The 10979-nt window shown below is 35.8% G+C and overlaps 1 protein-coding gene across 1 annotated transcript in view; it reads right to left on the bottom strand.

The window, feature by feature from the left end:
• Positions 1-4514: 4514 nt before the first annotated feature.
• Positions 4515-10979, bottom strand: part of mapk13 (mitogen-activated protein kinase 13) — a 29023-nt gene continuing 22558 nt past the window's right edge. The window contains exons 10-12 of the mRNA XM_072681448.1: positions 10000-10078; positions 7953-8126; positions 4515-5063 (exon numbers count right to left, since the gene is read on the bottom strand). Of these exons, the coding sequence (XP_072537549.1) occupies positions 4978-5063; positions 7953-8126; positions 10000-10078 (339 nt within the window). The 3' untranslated portion in view covers positions 4515-4977. The remainder of the gene's footprint in view (positions 5064-7952; positions 8127-9999; positions 10079-10979) is intronic.

The following is a 10979-nucleotide window of genomic DNA, read 5'->3' as shown; positions in this document are numbered from 1 at the left end:
ATGGCCTATGTACCTGTAATTCATAAACATTTTAAAAATTACCTTTAGCACCAAAACCCTTCATAATTAAATTGAATATGACCCTATTTCAACCTTTCTGTGTTTATGTATTTCACTTTTTTTTCACCTTTAAACATTTATTCGAGGTGATAAAACCCAAATTTCTTCTTCTTATCAAATGAAGGAAGCATATAATGACCTAAATAAACAATATTGCGAGAAAAAACATGATTTTTAGAGTAGTAAACATGATCTTTTAATAAATAATAATAATGATTTGGTGGGAAATGCTGCTTTTGTTCATTAAACCCATGTATTTCACTTTCTGTCACTTTTTAAAACTTTTATTTCTTCTTCTTCTCAAATGAAGGAAGCATTTTAAGATTTCTAAGTCTATAATGACCTAAATAGCTTAAGCAATATTGTGAAGTTTTAGACTGGTAAACATGATCTTTAATGACTATTATTATTATTATTATTATTAATTATTATTATTATTATTATTATTATTATTGGTACATGGCCTATGTACCTGTAATCCATAAACATAAAAAAAAACCTTTAGCACCAAAACCCTTCATAATTAAATTGAATATGACCCTATTTCAACCTTTCTGTGTTTATGTATTTCACTTTCTGTCACTTTTAAACATTTATTTCTTCTTCTTCTCAAATGAAGGAAGCATTTTAAGATTTCTAAGTCTATAATGACCTAAATAGCTTAAGCAATATTGTGAAAAAGACATGATTTTAGACTGGTAAACATGATCTTTAATGACTAATAATAATAATAATAATTATTGTAATTCTTATTATTGGTACATGGCCTATGTACCTGTAATTCATAAACATTTTAAAAATTACCTTTAGCACCAAAACCCTTCATAATTAAATTGAATATGACCCTATTTCAACTTTTCTGTGTTTATGTATTTCACTTTCTGTCACTTTTAAACATTTATTCGAGGTGATAAAACCCAAATTTCTTCTTCTTATCAAATGAAGGAAGCATATAATGACCTAAATAAACAATATTGCGAGAAAAAACATGATTTTTAGAGTAGTAAACATGATCTTTTAATAAATAATAATAATGATTTGGTGGGAAATGCTGCTTTTGTTCATTAAACCCATGTATTTCACTTTCTGTCACTTTTTAAAACTTTTATTTCTTCTTCTTCTCAAATGAAGGAAGCATTTTAAGATTTCTAAGTCTATAATGACCTAAATAGCTTAAGCAATATTGTGAAGTTTTAGACTGGTAAACATGATCTTTAATGACTATTATTATTATTATTATTATTATTAATTATTATTATTATTATTGGTACATGGCCTATGTACCTGTAATCCATAAACATAAAAAAAAACCTTTAGCACCAAAACCCTTCATAATTAAATTGAATATGACCCTATTTCAACTTTTCTGTGTTTATGTGTTTCACTTTCTGTCACTTTTAAACTTTTATTTCTTCTTCTTCTCAAATGAAGGAAGCGTTTTAAGATTTCTAAGTCTATAATGACCTAAATAGCTTAAGCAATATTGTGAAAAAGACATGATTTTAGACTGGTAAACATGATCTTTAATGACTAATAATAATAATAATAACAATTATTAATATTATTATTATTGGTACATGGCCTATGTACCTGTAATTCATAAACATTTTAAAAATTACCTTTAGCACCAAAACCCTTCATAATTAAATTGAATATGACCCTATTTCAACTTTTCTGTGTTTATGTATTTCACTTTCTGTCACTTTTAAACATTTATTCGAGGTGATAAAACCCAAATTTCTTCTTCTTATCAAATGAAGGAAGCATATAATGACCTAAATAAACAATATTGCGAGAAAAAACATGATTTTCAGAGTAGTAAACATGATCTTTTAATAAATAATAATAATGATTTGGTGGGAAATGCTGCTTTTGTTCATTAAACCCATGTATTTCACTTTCTGTCACTTTTTAAAACTTTTATTTCTTCTTCTTCTCAAATGAAGGAAGCATTTTAAGATTTCTAAGTCTATAATGACCTAAATAGCTTAAGCAATATTGTGAAGTTTTAGACTGGTAAACATGATCTTTAATGACTAATAATAATAATAATAACAATTATTATTATAATTATTATTATTGGTACATGGCCTATGTACCTGTAATCCATACACATTTAAAAAAATACCTTTAGCACCAAAAACATTCATAATTAAATTGAATATGACCCTATTTCAACCTTTCTGTGTTTATGTATTTCACTTTCTGTCACTTTTAAACATTTATTCGAGGTGATAAAACCCAAATTTCTTCTTCTTCTCAAATGAAGGAAGCGTTTTAAGATTTCTAAGTCTAAAATGACCTAAATAGCTTAGGCAATATTGTGAAAAAAACATGATTTTAAACTGGTAAACATGATCTTTAATGACTAATAATAATAATAATAATAACAATATTAATAATAATAATAATTATTATTAATATTATTATTATTGGTACATGGCCTATGTACCTGTAATCCATAAACATTTTAAAAATTACCTTTAGCACAAAAACCCTTCATAATTAAATTGAATATGACCCTATTTCAACCTTTCTGTGTTTATGTATTTTATGAATTTCTTCTTATCAAATGAAGGAAGCATATAATGACCTAAATAAACAATACAAAAACATGATTTTAGACTGGTAAACATGATCTTTTAATAAATAATAATAATAATCATAATAATAATAATAATAAAGTATTATAAATATAATATTATTATTTTGGTACAGGACCCATGTACCTGTAATCCATACCAATTTTTAAAATTACTTTTAGCACCATTTTAGCACCAAACATTCATAATTAAATTGAATATGACCCTATTTCAACCTCTATTTATCCCATATAATAAATCTGTCTGTTTCTTGTTTATATGTAAATGATCTCTGTTCTGATTGGCTACCCTATATTGTGCCTTATTCAAAAGCTGTTTTGACTAAAACACTCCTCTGTGTTATATCTGTGTGAATGTGAGGAGCTTAACTGTTCTATGCTGAATAAAAATAGAAATAATAATAATATATAAATAATTTGTTTTCATAAATTGACTGGCGAGTCACTTTTTTTTTAATTTTCCACTTTTCCAGTGTTTGTGTCTGACCTCAAACTCCTATTTCTAAACAGTAAGCTACATCAGTTGTTTTTCAGCATGAAGGCTCTTTAATACTGATGTATGACTACAGTACACGGCAGTAAATGTCCATATTTACTATAATATTCTCATAGCAATTTCTGCAGTATTACTCCAGTACCTTTTCATAAAAGGAAATTTATGAATACTACAAACACAAAACCATTTACGGAAGTAATAATTATGCCTAGAGTAATTTTAACAGGAGGTAGTAACGGCCAGTGGTAGTATGTAATTATACCTGTGTGTGTGTGTGTGTGTGTGTGTGTGTGTGCGCTGTGTTAGATATATACTGTGTGGAAGATCAGCATTTAAACAGAAAGACAAGTCTGCTTTAAAACAACAGAGGCCTCCACAGTTCACACCACTGTGTCAGGCCTTAATGTCCCTCTCGTCCAGCGAGAGACCATTTGGTCCGTGTGATCAGTCGGTCCATTTGCATTTGAAGTGTTTTTCCTCCGGGTTTACAGCCGGTGAGTATCCTGCCCCACCTTCAATTAACATTTTTGGAGGTTACTCCCTCACCCCACTGTAAAGGTAGGTGGGTTTACAGATGAGGGGCTAAGATCCTTAGGCACTGCGTTAGAGCAACCTGTTTGTGGGTCTTTAAGAAAACTGCCTGACCCAAATTAAAGTCCTTAAAAAGTCAGAGAGCACCATTACTTTTTTATTTTACAGCCAAGTAACGAGTCAAAGCTAATGTTCAAGCTAATTTCTTTATAGGAGAAAATGTATGAGGAAATCAAAAATGATTTAAAAATACGGAGAAAATAGGATCGCCATGAACCTTGCAAGACCTGGTAGGCCACCAGAACTGCCCCCCCCCCTTTAGATAAACAGTACTCAGAAAAACAAACAGATAAAGAAGAACATTTGATCAAATCAAACTAAATAAGCCCCTGCTGTTCTCACAACAGTTGACCGACCATAACAGAGCCCAGACCTCATATATATGTGTGTGTGTGTGTATGTGTGTGTATACATGTATATTTGGAGATGTAACAAAGAACTTGAATGTGTGTGTGTGTGTATGTATAATAATAATAAAAAAAAATCTATCTATATATATATTTCTATATGTGCATTTATTTATATATATTATTATATATATTTATATATATATATGGAAATACTCTCTCTCTCTCTTTATATATATATATATATATATATATATATATATATATATAAAAATATAAATATTTAAATATGCTCCCTCTCTATTAAATTTAGATAAGAGAGGGAGCATATTTCTATTGGTCCAATCATGAAATTTGATCTAAATGTAAAGAACAGTTACATTATGCCAAATAGTAAAAAATGGCACAACTTAAAACATACAGTCCCACTTCCTTTAATTTGCTGTATTCTGACAAATGATACTTTGACAGGTCAGAATAGTGAAAAACTGTACAGCTCTTAAGGTAAGCATCAGCATGAATCCTTATGTACAACCTCCACTGCGAAAACGGCCTTTTCTTCTAAACATGAGAAGCCATAATGTTACACAAATGAGTCAAAGAAAAACACCTGAACAACTGAGTCACAACTGTTCCAACACGGCACTGAAAGGCAAATTGGCAACAAAGGAAAGCCGGTCACCACTGTAACAGCAGTACGTCCTGAAGTCCACTGATCAGGTCCACAGAACTTACACATTCATCACTGATTGCTCAGGGATTGTCATAGAAAGGTTTCCGTTTGTAACAGCTGTGCGCGGAAACGTTCGTAAAATCTCCACGCTGCTCTTCTGCTTCGAGCGTGTCTTTAGAATAGTGTAACATCCACCACAGCCAGAACTTCACGGAGTCATCGTCAGCGTGTTTCTCCTCTTCGAGTCTCTTCTCGGGAATGGAACAAAATTCTTCACTTCTTTAAATGATAATCCTGTTTGGAAACAAAGCAAAGCAAAACAGAGAGAGTGCTGAACATGATTAAACGTTAGCACACAGTGAGTCTGTTTACACCCGGCCTTATATGGCTTTAGGTGATCGGATCACCTTCGGATTTCACTTGTCCACATAAAAGAAAACAGATGGAAACACTCAGATTATACACGGATTATGATCGGGTTTCAACTGGATTACGATCGGATCACTCAAACTACATTCAGAGGTGTGCGGTCTCTTCCACATTTAAACACAAGTGTGAGAAGAAAGCTGTGATCGGATTCCATCAGATAAACGCAAACACATTGGTTGAAATACCTCCCTATATTAACATATTTATCTTCATCGTGCAGTGTTATTTAGCACTAGATGGGAGCAGTATTACAGAGTTACAGCGTTTTCTGATAAGAGCTGTTACAGAAATGTGAGATCTGTCTGATGTAGAACCACCAGCATTCAGTCTCACAGAGCAGGACAATGATGAGAAACCGCCGTTTTTAGGAGGTATGAAAACCGCTTTTACGCTGGAAAGTAAAATCAGATCTCATCTGGTCACTGGAGACGCATTTTAATGACCGGTGTAAACAGAGTCCGGTCACAGTCAATCCACATCCAGATACTATCCGGACACGTGAAGACCAGGTGTAAACAGGCTTGTTAAGTATATTTACTGCACTTCTGTAAGATTATATTATTGTTGTCCCAGAAAAGTTGTATCTCCACAACAGTAACTTTACTTAATCATTAATGAAAGTCGATGTAAATATTTCTATTCCAGGTAATTTTAGAGCATTCCTATTGGTCCATTTATCTTAAAATCTTGTGACTCAGTGTTTAAAACAACTGACAGATTCACATGTTGAAAACTGGCAGAAAATTGACATACAAGTTTTTTACATTCTTTATGAACATGGTTGAGTCTTCCTATTTTGTTGTTTGTTCTGATGTCAAGAAATGATGTAACTTAGTAGAAATATATAAAGGCTTTACATAGAATTTTACACACAGTCACTTTTTTCACCCAATTTAAATCATAATACAGTATGCACTCTTCTATTTAGAACAAATATGCATGTCATCAATGTTGTAATCAATATGGTATTGATTACATAATCTGCACTTTTGACACTCTGAATGAGTTCTGAGTTAAAAATCCATAATAATATCCAGCACTAACCGAACATCTTAAGGCTGATTCATACCTCTGCAAAGACGAGGCCACTACATGCACGTCTCTAAAATCTCAACTACATGGTGTGTGAATCTGTAGATCTGATTGGCTCAGATACAGGTACAACCTTTGCCCTTCTGATTTAAATACATACTTACTGTATAAAGCACAAGTAAACTCTAAATATATATATATATATATCCACAACCATTTGTCAATTACAGACCTACTGCTTGTAGAATTTAGTAAAAACAAGTGGTTTATCCATCAAAAACATTTTTAACAAATGACCCTGTTTGCTGTTTCTAACCTGGCTAGTGCGCCACCATGTGGTTGAAATATTCAGTTCTGCAGCATCTGTAACTCTGCCTCAACTGCTGATGAAATGGAGGGGATGTTTCCTCTATTACGCAGCAGTGGACGGCGGCCTTTCGAATGTTAATGCTCTCAATTGTTGTTGCCACAACGTCCAAAGCAGAGATGCCTCTGACTGTACAACCCCCCCCCCCCCACCAATGGGCTTGCTTCTCGCTAGGCCCCACCTACAAACGCTTGTGATCGATTCCCTAATGTGCAATTTTATCAAACATGCCGAGTAGACGGGAGACCCCCGATACCCTCGATTGAACGGCTATAAGCTATGATGAAAAATTGCCACAGTGTAAAAACGTGTGCAAGTAAGAAGGCATGATGGTACTATGCGTGAATGAGCAGCTCAATTTCAGAGCCAGGACATGAATCAAATGGTTATCAACTACAGTAGTTATGCACAGTCTAGTTTCATAGAAACTAAAAGAGTCAGTCTTGGTGTATAAAGGCTGTATAACAGTACTAGGCTTCAGTGGGTGGCTTTTAAGTTGTTAAAACTCCGAAAGCTCTTCAATCTTTCAGCTGTGCGAAACGTCCTGTTCCTTCTGGTTTGCACATATTGTTGCAGTTGCTGAGGTCCTATGGACATTCTGCCAGCCTGCTGTTGCGAGTGCTGTCTTCTATGTTCCTCCGAACTGAGTAACATCAGGAGAACAGCAAAACTGATTAAGAAGGCCGGAGTTCAATTTTACTCTCTGGAGGTTAGGGCAGAATGAAGGACTAAGGACTCTCAGTAAGCTGCTAGCCATTTTTGATCAATTTCTCACTCCCCTTCAAACACTCACTACTAGAGAAGCACATTTAGTGGCAGACAGAGTCAGCTGCGCTGTGTTCAAGAGCGTCCTGTGAGATATTTCTTACCCACTGCAATAAGGCTTTACAATGAGTCTCCCTACAGTGGGGACAGTATTGACTGTGGGAGCTGACTGAACTGTGCTGAATTACACTGCACAGCTCAGTGTAAACAGTATCCAGACATATATTCCATAACCTACAACCTGTTAAGACACTCCCACTTTTATTATATACTGTGGACTCTATGTATGCTCTGTTACATACAGCTGTATTTGAACAGTACATGTACAGTACATATCTGTCTCTCTGTATGTCTGTCTGTCTGTCAAACTATTTATACTGATGTTCGAAATATGTATTTATGTGCCAGTATTGGCACTGATATTGATACGAGTGGAATGCTGGGAGTAGTGTTAGGGGCAAGATGAGACCCAAACCATACTGGACCCAAACCAGAACTAAAAAGAAAGGAAAACAAAACTGGTTTAGTGTATAGTATGTTGGCAGACACCTATGTAGGCATATGTGCATGATGTAGATGTAGGCACTTACGCCTCCACTCCTCTAGGGGCAGCGTAGCATTGTCATAACTGTCATCATACGGCTTAGGCTCTGGGCAGTCCTCTGGATCCCTCAGGCCATTGAAATAACTATGGGCCAGCGCGCCGTCAGCAGTGAGGCGGGCTTCTGCATCTAAAACCAGCATCTTTTCCAGTAGGTTCACCGCTGGAGGGAAAATCAGAGAAGTGTAGATTTACAGAGCAGAAACATCCCTTAGATACAGCATACATGATTCATTCAGTTGTGTACATAATTCCACTTTTCTACGATACATTTATGAAAAAATTATGGACACATTTATGTAAAGTGATTCAAAATGTCAGAGTATAAACTTTGCATTGATGCAATTTGCAGGTCTTATCCAGCTTTTGAGGAGGATTTACAGTAATATACAGAAGAGTGCAAATTTCATTTTACAGTTCCAGTCAAAACAGTCAATCAGGCACAAGTTGAAAATGAAATCATAGCCTCAACCTATGCCAAACAGCCATAACATTAGTACCACCAGATTAATATTGAGTATGTCCCCTTTGTGGCGCCACAACAGATCTGACCATTTGAGGCATGGACTCCACAAGCCCTGTGAAGGAGTCCTGCTGTGGTATCTGGCACCAAGACGTTAGCAGCAGAACCTTAGATGTTGCCGGTTACCGGTTGTTCTTTCTTGGCCCACTTTTGGTAGGTTCTGACCACTGCATACCAGAAAAAAAACCTGTCTGATGTTTTGGAGATGACTGACCCAGTTGTTTAGCCATTATCATGGTTTGGTTCTTGTCGAAGTGTCTCAGGTTCTCACACTTGCCCATTTCTCCTTCTTTTAACACCTTCATCACCTTCGAGGGCTGGTTGTTCACTTGCTGGCTAAAAGATCCCATTTGACAGATGCCGCAGAAGATGAAGATGATCAAGGTTTTGTTCTGCAGAAATCTTTCCACACCTCCAAAGTTCAGGCTTGGAAGGAATACTTTCTGCTTCTCAGCATACAAGCAATTCAGTTCTGTTGTGGTCAGTCCATTGTTCTGAAATCAGCAGCAGCTCCTGCACTCAGATCTGAAGCATAGATGTAAGCCATAACTGCTGTTTATCTGATGAGAGAGCGGTGTGGGTGATTTACCAGGTTCTGCATGGTTGGCTTGTTGGAAATCCCATTTGAATCATTTTGAACATGTTTGGAAATTCCTGTTTATTTTCCCTTGACTTTCTTCTTCTTTATGTAAGGGGGTTATCTTACATCTGATCTGCTTAAAACTATCTCCTGAAAAACCTAAAGAACTTGAAGGCTGTTTTGATTGGCATTCAAAGTGTGGCTTCACCCATTTTTACACCCATTCAGAATATTAAAGACCATTACAGAACACACTGCAATATGTAGCACCAAGGAAGTGTAGGTTTCTTAATACTAGTACCTTCTGGAGTAGAGTATGCTATTAAGGAACAACTATTGGTTGGTGTGGCGCAACAGATAACACCACTACCTGCCACTGAGCTACCACACCATGTGGGAGACTGGGGTTTGATTCCTGGTCTGGGTGACTGAGCTGCGCTACACCAATAAGAGTCCTTGGGCAACACTCCTAAAACTACACTGGTCCATATCTGTAATACGAGTACCCTTGTAAGTCGCTCTGGATAAGAGCGTCAGCTAAACACTGTAAATGTAAATATATACTAGCATAAAGATCATGAGATGCTGTGATGTATGTGACGGGCAGCTGGTAATAAAAAGCCCAAATTGTCCTATACAGTGTAATGTTTATTCAACCAGAGCAGGTAAACATGGTTAAACGATTAAGCACAAGGTGGATAAAGTGAAAGTCAGTAGTCAAAGCACTAATTTTCATATAAAGGTTGACGGACAAGCCCTGGACAAGCTCTAACACAGTCCACTAACATGACTGCACATCCTAGTGGAAGTGCACTTCTTCTTCCACTCTTTCTACCCAAAGACTGCTCTTCTGGAAAGATCACAAAACACACAATCATATCATAATGAGTTATGCACAAACTCCGGTCAGAGATGGCCACTTGGCGCCCTTACCTTCCTCGCTGGCCCTGGGAAACAGCGTGGAGAAATCTTTCCGAGGATAATGAGGAAGCGACCTCACGTAGGTCTTCGCCTATTCTCACAACAGAGATTAAAGCACAGGCAAAGACAAGTCATTAACACTGATCTCATTTACAGTCAGCAGGGGAAACCCAAACCCAATTTATACCAACAAAGTTTCAGCTGTCTCAAAAGACCCCAATTGTTCTAATGTCTTGGTCAGGGTGGATCCAAGAAACAACAAACAAACTCACTGCAATGGTAACTTTTATAGAAGATTCTTCATGTACTGATTACGAGGCCTGTTTCCAAGACTTGGACTAAGCTTAGTCTTGGACTGAATTTTAGCCACTAGAAATTTCTTGTAGTCCAGGGGTAAAATGTTCATCTGGACCTGGAAAATGAGTCCTTAATGTAATAAATATGGGACATTAGGACACCCCATTAAAACATTTAGTCTTTTTTAAGCATATTTAAACATATGCACATTAAGACACACTGAGAGATGGTGAGAGCTGAGAGCGGTGGCACGCCACTGCAAAATTACTGCCGCTACTGCTGAATTTTATAAAATGTCTTTTTTTTTTTATATATTCTCCACTTGTAAATTATTTAGCAGACAATGGCACAGCTGATTTCTAATGGCTTTAACACTCAAGTTTTTAAACCTCTTCCCAGACTCATCTGCATCTATAACCTTCTTTCTGAAGGCCTCAGAGCGCTCTTTGGATCTGGCCATGGTGATCTTCACCACTCACACAGGTTTAAATATAAGACAGAGCTCCTCCTGAATCCTCTCTAACCATATTCTAATCATATGCAGCTGATTTTTAATTTGACACATTTTAAATAGTAGTAAATGTGGGGGTGTTCAAACCTTTTCCTCAAACTTGTATTGCATTTCTATTCATTACAAGACATTTCTTCAGCTGTATGTGTTTAGTTATATCACCTCTATCTCTCAGTGTTGATCA

This window comes from Salminus brasiliensis, chromosome 6 (assembly GCF_030463535.1).
Source record: "Salminus brasiliensis chromosome 6, fSalBra1.hap2, whole genome shotgun sequence".
Classification (NCBI taxonomy): Eukaryota; Metazoa; Chordata; class Actinopteri; order Characiformes; family Bryconidae; genus Salminus; species Salminus brasiliensis.
Note: the sequence above shows the minus strand (reverse complement) of the source record. Positions and strands in the feature narration are given on the sequence as shown.